This window comes from Ammodytes marinus, assembly GCF_949987685.1.
Source record: "Ammodytes marinus genome assembly, chromosome: 20".
Classification (NCBI taxonomy): domain Eukaryota; kingdom Metazoa; phylum Chordata; class Actinopteri; order Uranoscopiformes; family Ammodytidae; genus Ammodytes; species Ammodytes marinus.
In genome coordinates, this window is record NC_137224.1 from 14137059 (window position 1) to 14154876 (window position 17818).

General features: G+C 40.7%; 1 protein-coding gene across 1 annotated transcript; it reads left to right on the forward strand.

Annotated features, from left to right (window-relative positions):
* Positions 1-2991: 2991 nt before the first annotated feature.
* LOC307266512 (uncharacterized protein) lies at positions 2992-9118 on the forward strand (the record flags this gene model as incomplete). Its single annotated transcript, XM_080048551.1, has 12 exons — positions 2992-3009; positions 3098-3143; positions 3250-3324; positions 4757-4980; positions 5081-5353; positions 6562-6739; positions 6845-6988; positions 7506-8197; positions 8478-8523; positions 8630-8704; positions 9002-9066; positions 9110-9118. The coding sequence occupies 12 exons, from the start codon at positions 2992-2994 to the stop codon at positions 9116-9118; spliced, it is 1845 nt and encodes a 614-aa protein (XP_079904677.1).
* Positions 9119-17818: the final 8700 nt, after the last annotated feature.

A 17818-nucleotide genomic window follows, 5' to 3' on the forward strand; every position in this document is an offset into this window, starting at 1 on the left:
ATATGAAAAGAATGCATGGATCAAACGGGCGCTTGTTGTAGTCCATTTTCGGAGAATAGTGTAGTTTCATGCTAGACTCACGTCAGCAATACTCGCCGTCGCGCAATGACGTCGGTTAGGAAAAGTGGAGTCGAATTCATTTGAAACAGCGCTGTCCTTTCCTATGTTCGATAGGAAGCACCTTTCATCTCTCCTTAACCCCGATGACGTTTAGGGGTTAAGGCATAGGAAAGGAGGCTTATAGGTTAGGAGATTGGACTTTTCGGATAGGCCCCGAGTCTGCATCGATGTTGGCTCAGCCCTACGTTTGACCATCGTTTGACACAGGTGTCCGCCAATCAATTATGTCCGGAATGGATCCGAGGAGCCAATTTACAAATGAGAGTTACATGGAGTTTGTTTCCCGAATTATAAATGAAACGTGTTCTTACCTCAAACAGACATTTGATTGATTATATTTACGCATAGCCCTAAATGACGGAACCGGAGGGTAGCCGACAATATCAGAACGAATGTTGATTTGATTATGCCACTTGTCTACCGTTAGTGTATATTCAGGACCGTGGATAAAAGATAAACCGAAGCAGATGAAGAAAATAAGGGACAGTGATTATTATTTCCTTAAATTGTTAGTAAGATTTGTGGTAGTAGGCTACTGTTAAAGCCGATAAGGGGTAATGCGGCGGTGACGTCAGTCAGCTGGAGCGCATGACTTTTCTTATTTATAATTTATGCATGCTAATTAACTGCCGCGATTCGCGGGTCGTAATGGCAGATTAACATATCATGACAAGTGGAATGTATGCTTTAGCAGACTATTGTTCTTTTCCCTGGTTTTGTATTCTGTGCATGCAAACTAAAAGGATAGCCTAATTAAACAGCGGATCAAACACCCACCGGTTTTCTCCACAACAGACTGAGCTGGTAAAATTAAGAATATGCAGAAAATGTTTAACACAAAATTAATTATGCAGCCACAAAAGCATGGGAGTGAGTTTATTTTTATTCAATAGCCTACTAGCCTACATTTTACTCTCACATGCGTAGCTATAGGCTATATGAATGTAGCCTAAATAGTGTTCAGGTCAAATATAAATGTGGTGGAATTTTATTTTAGAGTGAGAAATAAAGACTTAACAAACGTCTCTAGGTTTCTTCCTGTTTCCGTCTGACAAAGGCGAGGGCTTGCCAAAGCCGCACCGTTGTTAGCCTCGTTCGACTTGGCGCCGTCTTGCTCAGACCTGCGCAATTATAACGCGCGTCTCGAAATGCTGTGCGCTTTTGAGTGTGACTCCACAGCGAGTGACACTTGGGCCGTGTCTGAACTGCCATACTAGCGTCCTACATCCTACATACTCATGCATAATCTCTACTCAAAGATCGATTGTGTATGCGAGCTGCGTCTAAACGTTCTCAGTTGAAGTATACTCAAGCAATGAAGAATTTCTTCTTCTTCTTATAAGATTCAGGCAGTTTAGACACTGTTAAGCTTATAACCGCCCTCTACAGGTTAGATATTGAACTAGACTTTTACAGTCCTGTGTTCATCATCTGAGTTTTAGACCTCTTGTTTTATAATAATGATGTTTTGAGGCGGAGGATCCCTCCGACGCTCTCTGTCCGGCTCATCAGCACTCAGCTGTCTGTGAGTTGAGCTGGACGAGCCGCGGTGTGTGGAACAGCGATCTGTTCTAATCTCTCTCCACTATCAGACTCACAACACTCATTTCACTTAGTGACTCTAATGTTGTTAGGTATTTATCTTCATCTCTTATCTATTGTAAGAGTGCATGAATGACTGCACGTACAGTTGTCAGATCACGGAACCCCAAACAATGTTGTTGCCTAGCAACTTGCTCGAGAATATTTCATTTTCCTGGGCGGGTAGAATTGACCCAGTGCATTGTGGGGCGGTTGAGTAGGAAAAGTATACAATCGATTCATACCCAAAATCTTCCCGGAAGTTAGTACTCATCCGGGAATTTCTCACATACCCAAACTCGCATACCCAACCGTCACATACTCAAATTGAAGTCAAAATGAGTATGAGTAGGACGTTAGTATGGCAGTTCAGACACGGCCTTGCTCACGGAGTGGGAGTGCCTAGGGAGTCATTTGGGATTGGGCCAAACTCAACGCTGGAGAGAGATTTGTTTGAGGGGCGTTTAAAGAAGAGCAGTGTTTTTCGCGCTCGACTCATAGTGGTTCATTTACTGTTTGCTTTATCCTTACAATTCACGTTTTTGCGACCTACAGCGACATAAAAACAACGTCGAAGGGGTTTCACTGCACCCTGTGTAATGCAAAGATACCAAACTGTAAGTAATGTGAGCTAAATTGGCCGCATGTGAACCAATTAAAATAGAAACTGCCGCTTGCAAGTGCCCCTCTTGCTTAAAAGCCTCTCAACTTTTTTTGTTGACGGGTAGCCACCATTATTATCGTAAAATAAATTCCAGCTAACTAACTAATGCTGGGCTTACACTAAAGGACTTTTAAAATACTTTGAAAAAGATTGAAGACTGACACCCTTTCACATCTAAAGACAATCAACTTACACCTGAAGACAATTAGTCATAGTTCTCAGTCACAGACTGAGATTTTGAAAAGACAGGGGGTCTCATATTGCAAGACTAGGCCTACAGCTAGATTCCTTTTGATATTAATATAATTTCCAATCCTGCTACGGTGGATTAAAAGTGATTTCAGTGAAATAAAACGTATTTTTTTAGCAGGTAAAATGGACTGGGTGTATAAACAACTGTATGCCCTTATCACGTAGGCTTTGTGTCATGCATGATCACGTTTAAAACTGCAAACGCGATTGTGATTATATTTAATTTAATTTGAAATTAGTTCAATAAGAATTAGTTTGAATATATTATTTGACAAAGACAATTGAGGTAAAGTATGATCGGCAGTAGGACAATTTGGGAATCAGGATAGTCTAAAAATGAATGGCTGTTTGGTAGTCATTGCAGAATAGTACCTATGTATCCACAGACTGAAGTAAAGAGAGGAAACCATGCAGACAAACACACTTGTAACGGCTGGTTTAGGTGTCTTGTCTAAATCCTTTTTGATTTATCTTCAACAGGTTGAAGATCAAACATCTGCGGATTGTGATATCATTGTAGCAAAAGGTTAGTTTAATAACAAAAGTGTAATATGAATAATAAATTACATTTAGTGGTTATGTTAGATCCATTTAATGATGTGCTGACGATCCTGTTTTTTTGTCTACTCTAGAATTAGACTTTGCCCAAGAGGAGTCACAAGTCGATGTGACGCCATCAGATGTGATTGATGTTGAGATGGAAAAAGGTACTTTAAACTATAATTCATCCCTACTCATTTAGAACATACTTTGAGAGAGGTTTTCTGAAATGCTATGGGGATTATTCTACATAACATTCTACATATGGATATATCTAACCCTTGGTGGAAATTTGTGTATCTGGAGTTGCATTTTTTAGATAATTTTGGCTGTGATTGTTCCCTAGCCATAAAATTTGGTAAGGAGGTGTGTTTTTCGATGAAGTTTGGATATTCTGAGTTTTATCCATATCTACTTCATTTTGACTGTGTGAGATGTTTTTGTTACACTGGGACCGTTAACTACACGATTTGTACCATTGACTTCCATTATAACGACATTTAACTACGAGTAACTTTGTCCGTTGGCGGCCCCTTTGGACAAAAGCGGTAGTACTTTTACGACGCCAGCTGTCGTGAAGCTGTTTTCGAGCTTGTGCCGGGCGTGCGAGATTCAAATGATCAGGAAGCAATATAGTGCATGTCCGTGTGTTGAAAGTGTGAGGGCACCGGACTCTTTTCGGCTCCGTGAGAGTGGTAAGTGACACCGCATCAACTAATGCCAGTCAGTGCTACACACACCTGATTGAAATGAGTTGATGCAGTGTCACCTAACTAATCTCGGAGCTGAAAGATTCCGTGTCCTCACAGAAAGCGAATGAACGAGAGACGGCAGTTAGTATGGATCACGATGAGGTAATGTGTTTATATTGTTGTAAATAATGACTATTTCAGGTGAATAATGGTCATCTGATGCTGGTGAGGCAAAGTAAACTTTGTTTTAGTTGGCTACCGCTCCTTCATTTAGGAGTAAACACTGCAGTCTAGTTCGCGCCCGTGAAATTGTGAATACGTTGCTCGGCAACGCCCTCCCGCCCGCCTATCACTCTCCCTTTTAGCTTTTCTTCATTGCATTTTTTTATTTATTTTTTTATGGGTAAGCCCCGTTATCAGTCATTATGACGACAAATAACTGTCTCAAACAAGGCTCCCGCTCCCCTTCCCTCACCTGGTGGAATGTGCTTCTCAAATCGCGTTGCAGCACCACACTGAAATCTGCGACCAATACGGATATGTGACCATAGAGCCTGAACGCGCGAACCGAAAATCGGACTGGGTGTGCGACCAGACCAAACGCAGTAATAAAAACTATATAAAAATGTCTTTCTTTGCACTGATGGTCTCGTTTGCTGTTAAAGGTAATTTATGATTATCAGAGGAAACATGAGGCTGTTTAAAAGATATTTAAATGTTACTCGTAGCTGCTTTAAATTAAAGTGAAAAGATTTTGACTGTAATTTCCCATTTATCTGTAGTAAACTTGATAAACTTATGTACAAATAAGGTCCATAAATTTCAGGGCCAGTAATTCATTTACAGTAATGAATCAAGCATTGTTAAGATGTTTGGTTGTTGATCAATATTTCTGTTAATTTCTTAGTGAAAGAGACGTCCAAGAAACGCAAAAGTGGTGAAATTGTTTCCGACTTGCCCACCCCACAAATAAAGAGGAAACAGGTTTCCTTTGGAGGACACCTGAACACAGAGTTATTTGACAAACGACTGCCTCCTGACTCTCCATTACGCAAGGGAGCAACTCCGCGGAGAAGCTTGGGCCAGGCTGCATCAATCCTGAGACGAGCATCAATCATTGGTGTGCGACATGTAAGACTTTAGGGGAGGATGATGACTTAATTTGTTTGACTATACACTGTAATTATTATCCATTATTTAATCTTCAAATGCATCTTGTTTGTGTGTGTAGGAGTTTGAAAATGATGGCTCAAAAAAGAAAAGTCCTGCAAAGGGGAGGACTCCATCACCTAAGAAGACAACTGGATCCAAGAATGCTTCTCCTAAGACTCCAACGCCTGCAAAGAAATCACCAAAATCCAAATCCCCTTCACCCAAGTCCAAGACTCCGTCTCCTGCCAAAGGAGGGTCTCCCTCCGTCCAGACCCCCTCAGTTCAAGGGCGCTTCTCTGTGTCACGGATCAGCACACCATCTCCAGTTGCAGATGATGATGTTTTTGACCAGGTGCCTTTGGTCACTCCAAAACTACCCTTGAAGAGGAAGAGCATACATACACCGAACCTGGTGAAGAGTGCTGCAAAAGTAATGCGCAGAAGAAGTGGCATTTCACGAGCATCTATGAAAGGTTTGTTAAATTTATAATCTCTCTTTATTTTATTAGATTGTGTTTTATGCCTCGTTTCCACCGAGTAGATCGGAGCGGTTCGGTCCGGGTAGTTTGGCTTTTCAATGGGCAAAAGTTGGGTAGGGTACGGTTTAAGCGCACCTAACCGCTCTGAGCCGCTCCTAATTTCGGTACTCCTCCGTTGGGGTACCAGCCGCCTGAAAGGGTGCCGAAAAGTCAGAGCTACACATGCCGTCCGTTTATTGGTCGAAAGAATCATTTCCGCCGTGTGTAGTCACCTCGGCTAGAGTGAAGAGAGTCTTTTGTTTTGGCGAAAAATTGTGAGCACAGCACTGTTTATTGTGTTTTTCCTCGTCAATACATTAATCAGTTGGTTACACTGTGTCCCACTGCTACCATGTCACGTAGCTGCCGCATAGCCGATAGTTTGACCCATATTCTGGCGGCGGCTATCACAGTCCAGCCTAAACCCCGCCCTACCAGTAGGGTCGGCGGTGGAAACACCACGAGATTCTTAAAAGTGAGCTGTCCCGCTCTGAGCCTCCCCGACCCGCTCTACTCGGTGGAAACGAGGCATTAGTTCCGTGCATTTTATCATCCATTCCCACCTTACACATTTCATGATCTCATGTTATCTTATTTCTGTAACAATTTATTTTATTCTATCATTTCAGTCAAAAATACTTGGGCAGGGATTGTGAAATTTGGGCAAACTAAGGCTCCAGTTGCTGCTCCAGCTAAACAAATGTTCATCAAAAAGACCATGAAGAAGGCAGTGGCTAAACCACAGGTAAAGTCAAATAGTGTACATTACAAAATGCACAAGTCCCATTTATATTCTGCAGTCTGCACGTATTACATGCACATTGTGTTATACATTATTTGATTTTTTCTGAATAAACACAGGATACATAACAATTGAACTTTTTAGACCCACCATTAAACATGTTTTTTGCTTTGTTTGCATAGTCTTTACTTAGCTGTTGGTGTGGGACTACATTTTTGTTTCTTTAATACAGGACTTTTTTTTAGAAAAAATGACATTTTTATTTTATCAATGTAATGACTGTGTCTTTCTTCATGTCAGACCCCTGCAAGAAAACTCCCAGGCCATGTCAGCACTGGACACGCAGATTCGCCCGTTACCATTGTTGTGGGAAGAGCTCACAGACACAATGTTACCCTTCCAACTGGTGCTGCACCAAGACTGATCACCAATACTGCGGTCCTTAAAAAGAACATGAAAATGGATGAGGATTTGACTGGTAATAACCCTCTTATTTCCTTCCCAACATATGGAAGCGCTCGTTCTTTATGTTTTTTGGCCTACAATATTTTCCTATACCTTATATTGTGTGTTGTGTTTTCAGGAATTTGTGAACTCTTTAAAACCCCTGTAAATGAAAGGAACCGCAGATGTTTTATCAACGAGATCAGTGCCATGAAGACACCAGTGGGAGATCTGGGCATGTCTTTGGTAGAACCATCAGTGTTGAACACACCAGAGGAGACAGGTAAAGTGTGTGTGGTTGTATAGTTCTAAGGAGAGAACCAAAGCATGACATTTTAATTCCGTATAATCCCTAATATTAAAGGTGGATTTAATTGTGGAGAATGTTGTTTTCTAAATCACTTTGTCAAATTCAGTGAATATTTCCTCACGAGCCGCTACTTTTCCGTACTGTGTGCACGCTGGGGGGGGGGGGAATCGACTGTTTATACACAGCCTAGGTGCTCTGTAAACGGGCATGTTGCTGGCTAAAATGGGCCCTCTTTGTGTACATACCAGTTTACATAGCCTAGGCTGTGTAGTATCACAGGTTTTATTTTTCATTTATTTATTTTTATCAGCGTGCGCACAGTGCAAACAGCTAATCGTGAGCAGAAACTGTATTCACTGATTTAAACAAAGTGATTTGACAACAAGCATCCTCCAGAATCGCTGACTCCGCCTTTTAAGGGCTATGCCAAATTTAAGCCTGTTGAGTAATCAATTAGCACAAACTTAATAAAACTTGATTTGTTTTACAGGTGAAATGATGGTGTCTCCGCTGACCATTTCGTCTACAGTAAAAGATGGAAGGTACAACAGTGAGGCAGTCCAACGCCTCCTCGATGACGATCAAGAGTCCAGCTTTGTCGTCGACAGCCCGGCCATGGAGACTCTCCCTGAAGATTTTTGTGAACAGCAGTGTGCAGATTTGAAGACAACCTCTGTAACGACTCCCAAACAGAAGACCCCAAGACAGAAGTCTGAGCCTATCGACGATCTGAGGGGGAAGATTCTGAAAACTCCCAAGCAGAAACCTGAACATCAGGAATGTCTGACTGGAGTGAAGAGGATCATGAAGACCCCAAGACAAAAAGCCCAGCCCATTGAAGACCTGAGAGGGAAGATTCTGAAAACGCCCAAGCAGAAACCTGAACATCAGGAGTGTCTCACTGGAGTGAAAGATCTCATGAAGACCCCACAACAGGAGGCTGAAGACCTTCCAGGAAAACTTATGGAAACTCCCACAGTACTAAAGGCAGTCGATGTCAGTTTAGATGGCGTTAAGGAACCTGTGGAGACAACGGTGCAAGAATCTGAGAACCTGTGTGAAAAAACAGATACGATCACTCCAATCATGGAGACAACGGCTCCTGTTGAAGATACAGTTGATGTTCAAGAGCTCACAGAGGAGCCACTATCTGATCCTGCAGGACAACTGGAAACAAATGAGGTAACAATTGAACATCTTGGAGCAAGTTCATGAAATTAGTTCAATAAGAATTAGTTTGAATATATTATTTGACAAAGACAATTGAGGTAAAGTATGATCGGCAGTAGGACAATTTGGGAATCAGGATAGTCTAAAAATGAATGGCTGTTTGGTAGTCGTTGCAGAATAGTACCTATGTATCCACAGACTGAAGTAAAGAGAGGAAACCATGCAGACAAACACACTTGTAACGGCTGGTTTAGGTGTCTTGTCTAAATCCTTTTTGATTTATCTTCAACAGGTTGAAGATCAAACATCTGCGGATTGTGATGTCATTGTAGCAAAAGGTTAGTTTAATAACAAAAGTGTAATATGAATAATAAATTACATTTAGTGGTTATGTTGGATCCATTTAATGATGTGCTGACGATCCTGTTTTTTTGTCTACTCTAGAATTAGACTTTGCCCAAGAGGAGTCACAAGTCGATGTGACGCCATCAGATGTGATTGATGTTGAGATGGAAAAAGGTACTTTAAACTATAATTCATCCCAACTCATTTAGAACATACTTTGAGAGAGGTTTTCTGAAATGCTATGGGGATTCTACATATGGATAAATTTAAAGCAAACAAAATCTGCTCTAAAAGCTCTTTTTTCTATAGTCAAGTTTTCCTGTCCTATAACAAGTTGTCTGATAGAATTGGCACAAACATTTGAAATGATGTAAATTCAAGTTAGCCAAACTACTAAATATCCCACCTGAACACCAAAGCTAACAACTACAGAATTCATTCAAATATTTTCCCTTTTCTATCTTATTCTAGCAACAGAAACAAATGAAGTTGTTGTTGATGACCACTCAGAGGAGGTGTCAGTTGGAGCCGTTGAGGCAGCTGTTGATGAGAACCTACCCGTGGAACAACCCAAAGTAGATACAGTAGAGAAGAATGTATCTGAAGATCAACCCGAGGCAGAGATTGCTACTTGCACTGAAGTGGAAACCGTTGCCACAGATCTTGAACAGGAAGTTGCAGTGGATCAACGGGAGGCAACAGAACATTCTGAAGATCCCGTCGTCCCTGATCCTCAAGGTTGGTTGGTTTCTAAGTTTAATAACATTTCTAACTCATTTATAACATACTTTAACCCTTATGCCCCATTGGTGGAGATTTGTGTATCTGGGGTTGCATTTTTGAGATGATTTTGGCTGTGATTGTTCCCTAGCCATAAAATTTGGTAAGGAGGTGTGTTTTTCAATGAAGTTTGGATATTCTTAGTTTCATCCATATCTACTTCATTTTGACTGTGTGAGATGTTTTTGTTACACTGGGACCGTTAACTACACGATTTGTACCATTGACTTCCATTATAACGAAATTTTTTGACCCCCCCCCCCCTTAAAATTAAAGTGAGAAATAATTTTGACTGTAATTTCCCATTTCTCTGTAGTACACTTGATAAACTTATGTAAAAATAAGGTCAATAAAAAAAAATGTAGACCCCCCCCCCCCCCCCCCCCACTGACCTCTATGGTGACCCTTTACAACAAATTGGCATCCATGTATAATTCATGGCTGCAAACCAATAATAAAAAAAAAGAAAATACAATAAAATGGTTTTGATGTGTAGTTAGTGAATACCTCTTTTAGTCAGAATGGTTGAAGTGAAAAAAATATTTTCCAGGAGTCGGTCTGTGTGAACTCAAATCACATAAACTGAAATCCTTGTGTAAAAAGATGCCATTTCTTTAACTCATGAAAAGCCATAAAACCAGTATTTTTGATTCCTTGGCAATGGCAAGATAAAATCAGAATTTATATAATTTTTTGCATTCATTTTGAAGGTAAGGCATCACATTTTAGGTTTTAACTAATTTCTAGTTGATTTATTCTTTTCATATGGTCTCAAACCGAGGAACAAACATGCCAAATGACACAAACGAGAAAAAAATTAAAATTTTCATATTTTCTGTCAAACTTCAGGATTACTGGCAACTGTGACAAAAAATCTAAAGAAAAATGTCAAAGGTGTTCTGATATGCATAGTATGGACTGATGTCTGCATGTCCATGACAAAATAAGATTGTGTGTGTGTGTGTGTGTGGGGGGGGGGGGGGGGTGTGTGTTTGCATGCGTCATACGATATTAGGGCTACAAATCTGTACCCCTTGTAATTTCTCTCCTCTCATACACACACACAAGCACACTTTCACACACACACATGCGCACACACACACACATACACACGCACTCACACACTAAAAAAAAAAAAAAAAAAATGTTATTTTGTAGTTTTAGTGAGTGGTTTTCATCATAAAAATTCATATTTTGATGATAAAATGGGTAGATTTTACTATTCTCTTTAATTTTACCCAATTGCATTGTGTTTTCTGCATTAAAATGGGAAATCAGAGGCAAAAACAATGTTTCACTTTAATTTAAAGGCGGGTTGCCAAAAAGTTGTTATAATGTAAGTCAATGGAAGAAATCTAACTTTTTTTATTCAATTTGACATTATTCAAAAAGTAATAATGCCCCAAATTCAATTTTCTCACCTATTGTTCAGATGGGTAAGCCAGTGATACTAATAATAATCAAAGTTAAAAAAAAAAATTTGAATATTGAATTTTAGTGTATTTTTCAAAAAAGCGGTTGGTGGTATATGATCGAAACTGGCATCTAAAGGGTTAATTTCTAATTGTGATTAATTAAATCATGACATAGATTGAACAACAACCCCTTCATGAAAAATATGGGGGGAAAAAATGGGAAAAAATATTGATCTTTCATCATTTTAATGCAATTTAAAGGTCAAAATACACAAAATTTACTTAACGGTCCCAGTGTAACTTTTTTATTCAATCTGACATTAAACAAAAAGTAAAAATGCACCAAATTCAATTTTCTCACCTGTTGTTCAGATGGGTGAGCCGGTGATACTAATAATAATCAAAGTAAAAAAAAAAGATTTGAATATTGAATTTGTGTATTTTTCAATAAAGCGGTTGGTGGTATATGATCAAAACGGGCATCTAAAGGGTTAATTTTTAATTGTGATTAATTAAATCACGACAGATTGAACAACAACCCCCTCATGAAAAATATGGAAGAAAAAAAATTGTGAAAAAATATTGATCTTTCATAAATTTAATGCAATTTAAAGGTCAAAATACACAAAATGTACTTAACGGTCCCAGTGTTACTTTTTTATTCAATCTCACATTAAACAAAAAGTAATAATGCACCAAATATAATTTTTCACCTATTATTCAGATGGGTGAGCCGGTGATACTAATAATAACCAAAGTTTAATAAAAAAGTTGAATATTGAATTATGTGTATTTTTCAAAAAAGCGGTTAGTGGTATATGATCAAAAATGGCACCTAAAGGGTTAATTTGTATTTGTGATTTATTAAATCGCAACATAAATTGAATAACAACCCCTTCATGAAAAAACAATTGTGAAGAAATATTGATCTTTCATCATTTTAATGCAGTTTAAAGGTCAAAATACAGTCCAATAATATATATATAAGTATAAGATCGTTAAGTATATAATGTACTTAACGGTCCCAGTGTAACTTTTTTTTAATAGTGCATAAGGGTAAAGAGATGTTTTCTGAAATATACACACAGTATACCTTACGCAATAATTGTTTTATTGCGTTAAGTTTTCCTGTCCTATTACAAGTTGTTGAACTGTCTGAATGAACTAGCACAAACCCTGAACACAAAAGATACCAACTGCTGAATTTACTCAATTATTTTCCTTTTTCTCTGTTTTTTGCTCTTATTATAGAAATGGACCCAAATGAAGTTATTGTTGTTGACCACTCTGAAGAGGTGTCAGTGGGGGCCGATGAGGCCGAATCATCCGATGCCATGGAAACCATCTCTCGAGCAACTGTTGACGAGAACGTACCTGTGGAACAACCCAAAGTGGATACAGTGGAGGAGAATGTATCTGAAGAACAACCCGAGGTGGAGATAGCTACTGACCATGAGAAGAAACCTGTGAGAAGCAGAAGGGCCAAAGTGGTGGAACCTGAAGTTGCCGGGGATAAAGAGGAGGCCAAAGAACCTTCTGAAGATCCTGTCGTCCCTGCTCCAGTTAGAGGAAGAAGAGGAAAGAAAACTGAAGCTGTAGCACCACCTGCTGTTAAAAAGACAAGAGGCAGAAATACAAAGACCACTGAAAGCAACGATGTTGAGCCCGCAGAGGAGAAAGTTGCCCTTAAGCCTAAAAGAGATGAAGCTGAGATGGTCCAAGAGGTTACCATTGAAACAGAGACGGCGCCAGAACCTGAGAGTGAACCCAGTCCCCCAGTCGAAGTCCACCACGAGTCACATGACATTGCAGCACCATTGGAGAAGGCTGCACCGAAGCCCAAGAGAGCAAGAAAAGCTAAACAAGCTGAAGAGTCGCTGCCATCAGAGCAAGACGTGCCCTGTGTTCATAGTGAAGATGTTCCCCAAGCTGACTTGGCAAAAGGTATGTCATCTTTCTTGTCGGTTTTTGTGTTTTGGGTCCAAACTGAAATTACTTAAAGCAGCTCCGAGTAACATTTAAATGTCTTTTAAACAGCCTCATGTTTCCTCTCATAATCATAAATTACCTTTAACAGCAAACGAGACCATCAGTGCAAAGAAAGACGTTTTTATATAGTTTTTATTACTGCATTTGGTCTGGTCGCACACCCAGACCGATTTTCGGTTCACGCGTGCATGCTCTATGGTCACATATCCGTATTGGTCGCAGATTTCTGTGTAGCGCTGCAAAGCGATTTGAGAAGCCTATCCCTCCAGGTGAGGGAAGGGGAGCGGGAGCCTTGTTTGAGACAGTTGTTTGTCGTCATAATGACTGATAACGGGGCTGAACCATCAGAGAAAAAAAAGAAAAGCTAAAAGGGAGAGATAGGCGTGCGGGAGGGCGTTGCCAAGCAACGTATACACAATTTCACAGGAGCGAATTAGACTGCAGTGTTTACTCCTAAATGAATGAGCGGTAGCCTACCTACTAAAACAAAGTTTACTTTGCCTCACTAGCATCATCAGATTACCATTATTCACCTGAAATAGTCATTATTTACAACAACATAAACACATTACCTCATCGTGATCCATACTAACTGCCGTCTCTCGTTCATTCGCTTTCTGTGAGGACACGTAATCTTTCAGCTCCGTGAGAGGTGACACTGCATCAACTCATTGCAATCAGGTGTGTGTGTAGCACTGACTGGCATTAGTTGATGCTGTGTCACTAAAAGAGTCCGGTGCCCTCACACTTTCAACACACGGACATGCACTATATTGCTTCCTGATCATTTGAATCTCGCACGCCCGGCACGAGCTAGAAAACAGCTTCACGACAGCTGGCGTCGTAAAAATACTACCTCTTTTGTCCAAAGGGGCCGCCAACGTGCCATGTTACTCGTAGTGGCTTTAAAGCTTTATTGAGGATGTTGAAGATGTATACATCTTCGCTGGCATGACGGTGGGGATGCTTGCTTTGGGATTTGCTTTGTATGTCCAGTATCGCAAACTGAAGAAACTCATTGTTGCACAAGCGGAAGGGAGAGATGGAAGATGTACAGAGTCGAAAGATATGGATGGAACAGCTGTTCGGAAGGGGATAACAAAAATTGTATCCAGTATTGCATCTATCAAAGGAGACATCACAGCTATCAAAGGAGAAGTCGCTGGAATCGCTGACATCAAAGGAGACATCGCTGATATCAAAGGAGACATCGTAAAAATGGCTACAGTGGAAAGAGAGGATAACGATGAGTAATTAAAATTCATCGGGAAAATGGAAAGCATGTCAGTTGTGCAAGGTCAATGAATAATGAGAATGAAAATTGACTGTGTATTGGACTGCAGCTGCTTAACGAAAAAAAAAAAAAAAAAAAAAAATCATCAAAAACAAAAAACAAAAAAAAAAAACAGAATTGTGTGTTTTCTTTCTTTTTTTACTTTTACTTTTCTTCTGTAACAGTAAATGTGTATCTGTGTATCTGAACCTGAATCTGATGAAAATGGGGGCGGGACTCGATAAGCCTTAGGCTTCTTCCGTCACCCTTAGGACAACACAAAGTAAGATGTATGATGTGAAAGAGATAATTGTGTATTGTGTGGAATTGTCCGAAAGAATAATAATAAAAAATAATAAAAAAAGCAATGCCTGAGCATGTGCAAAATCTGTAAAAGTGAGGGAAATGTGATAAACAATTTTAAATGTTTTAAATTTGATAAAAGTGTTTACTGAAGTATGTGCTCTGTGTATAAAGGAACCGTTGTATCCATTTACCCCCCATGGTTTTTGAAATATTTATGCTTATTATAGAGATTTTATTATTTGTAATGCTCATCATTTAATTGGCAATTACAAAATGATTTGCTCCAGTGTCGTATTTGTTCATCAGTGCAATCAGTTATTTGATAGTTGTATCCTCAACCACTCTAAATGTAAACATACCATTTGTCTGCTCTTTTAATTTTAGAAGCAGATGCAAATGATGAGGCCGAATCATCCGATGCCATGGAAACCATCTCCCAAGCAATTGTTGACGAGAACGCACCTGTGGAACAACCCAAAGTGGATACAGTGGAGGAGAATGAATCTGAAGAACAACCCGAGGTGGAGATAGCTCCTGACCATGAGAAGAAACCTGTGAGAAGCAGAAGGGCCAAAGTGGTGGAACCTGAAGTTGCCGAGGATAAAGAGGAGGCCAAAGAACCTTCTGAAGATCCTGTCGTCCCTGCTCCAGTCAGAGGAAGAAGAGGAAAGAAAACTGAAGCTGTAGCACCACCTGCTGTTAAAAAGACAAGAGGCAGAAATACAAAGACCACTGAAAGCAACGATGTTGAGCCCGCAGAGGAGAAAGTTGCCCTTAAGCCTAAAAGAGGAAGAAATGCCAAGAAAGCCTCTGATGAAGCTGAGATGGTCCAAGAGGTTACCATTGAAACAGAGACGGCGCCAGAACCTGAGAGTGAACCCAGTCCCCCAGTCGAAGTCCACCACGAGTCACATGACATTGCAGCACCATTGGAGAAGGCTGCACCGAAGCCCAAGAGAGCAAGAAAAGCTAAACAAGCTGAAGAGTCGCTGCCATCAGAGCAAGACGTGCCCTGTGTTCATAGTGAAGATGTTCCCCAAGCTGACTTGGCAAAAGGTATGCCACCTTTCTTGTTGTTTTTTGTGTTTTGGGTCCAAACTGAAATTACTTAAAGCAATGCCTGAGCATGTGCAAAATCTGTAAAAGTGAGGGAAATGTGATAAACAATTTTAAATTTTTTAAATTTGATAAAAGTGTTGACTGAAGTATGTGCTCTGTGTATAAAGGAACCGTTGTATCCATTTCCCCCCCATGGTTTTTGAAATATTTATGCTTATTATAGAGATTTTATTATTTGTAATGCTCATTTTTTAATTGGCAATTACAAAATTATTTGCTCCAGTGTCGTATTTGTTCATCAGTGCAATCAGTTATTTGATAATTGTATCCTCAACCACTCTAAATGTAAACATACCATTTGTCTGCTCTTTTAATTTTAGAAGCAGATGCAAATGAAGCTGTCCAGCAGGCACCTGTAGTCGCAGAAGTGGAAGCAGTAACGAAGAAACCTGTTCGCCGCGGAAGGGCAAAAGTGGTTGAAACCAAAGCAGTCGAGGTTAAAGAGGAGGCCACGGAACATTCTGAGGATGCTGTCGTCCCTGCTCCAGTCAGAGGAAGAAGAGGGAAGAAAACTGAAGCTACAGCCCCACCTGCTGCTGCTAGGCAAACCAAGAGAGGCAAGAATGCAATGTCTGAAGAAAGCACTTCTGAAGGTCAAGCTGAAATTGTACCAGAGAAGGCTGTGGAAACAACACCGGTAACCGAGGAGACGCCAGAAGATATTGCACCGCCCGCAGAGGAAGCTGTCGTGAAGCCCGTTAGAGGGAGAAAAACTAAACAAACACCTGAGCCTGTACCTCAACCAGAAGAAAATGAGCTGGCAGAAGAAGTTGTCACAGTGGAGACCAAGCAGCAGTCCCAGCCCTCAGTCAGGGCCAGGAGGGGAAGAAATGCCAAACAGGAAGAGGAGAAGGATGCCGAGACCATTGAACCCCAAGAACCAATTAAAAAGACAAGGAGAACCAGGAAGGCTGAGCCAGACCACGTAGAAGCCAGAAAAGAAGTCCATACTGTTGAAATCGTCGCTGAGGAGGCGGAAGCTCCACTTGTTGTTGAACCAGTGGAGGTGATCGAACCGGTTACAGTAGCTGCAAAACCAAAAAGAGGAGGGCGAAAGGCAAAGCAAGATCCAGGGAGTGAAACCCCTGTCCAATCCACTGAGGTCCAAGAGGTTCCTGCTGTCAGTGCCACAGAAAAACCCAAACGGGGCGGGAGAGGAAAACGAGTTATTGAAGAAGTTGTTGTAGTAGAGGAAGAACCCAACCATGAAGTGGAAGCTGTTGCGGAGGAAGATGCTCCAGTTGTTAAAAATAGCAGGGCCAGGGGAGCGAAGACCTCAGTGAAAAAGGAGGTTCCACAAGCCATTCCAGCCAAAAGAGCCCGCCGAGGTGCAGCTCTCCCCATCGAGGAGACCAAAGCAGAATCCACAGCTCAGGTTTCAGAGTCAGCATCAGTAGAGCCCGCTAAGAAGGGGAGACGGGCGGCAGCAGCAAAGCCCACAGCAAATGATGCCACGGTGACCAGCGACAAGGCAAAACCAGATGCTGATGTGGAAGACGCAAAGGTGTCCAAACGGGCCGTCCAGTGGAGATCAGGCGTGGAAGTCTTTGACATTCCAAAGGTAACACCCGCGAAGGCAGTTCGAGGAAAGAAGTCAAAACTTGTGGACCAAGCCGACGCTGAAAGCAAAAAGGTGTCGGAGGATGCCAACAAAACTGGAGAGATGGAACTCTCGGATGAAGTAGTTGAAGTCCAGCCTCCCAAGAGAGCCAGGAGAGGGGCGAAGGTACCTGAGGTAAAAGCTGACAAAGCCGAGTCCTCAAGCACAGTTGCAAGTGTTGAAGCCGAAACACAGCCAAAATCCAGAAAAGGAAGATCTGCAAAGAAATGAAAGGCATTTGTGTATATATATTCTTAATCACTGACTTTTTCCTTTTTAATTTTTTTAATTTTTTAAAGATTGTTTGCCATTTTAGAAAGTAGTTTTATAGACTGAAAATTAAGCACTGCTCGTTTTTTTTTATGTGTTGTCCAACACAGCAGGGATCTTAACCGTATATTGTGACAAGTTGTATGTGATTCATTAAATCTACAAATGTTTTTATGGTGAAAAAAAGTGGTAATTAAATTGTTTTTGTACAATGGAAGAACTGGTCCGATTGTTTTTTTTCTCCTGCTCATTAATAAAAATTCTCTGTGGTTTAAATGGTTGGGATGATAATTCTCACCTCTACCCGATGGTTGCTCCAGATACTAGTCTGGTGATGGCTCCATCGGTCTTACGTTGTCAGTGACAGGAGGTGCAGAAAGATAAGAACATTGCATTAAATCTCCTGTCTGACGGTTGGTGTTTGTTATGTCGAGGTTTTAAAGGTGCTCCCAGGAACTTTCTGCTTTTGGTAATTCTTACCCCCTTTGGACAAAAGCGGTAGTGTTTTTACTATGCCAGCTATAGTTCCAGGGTGA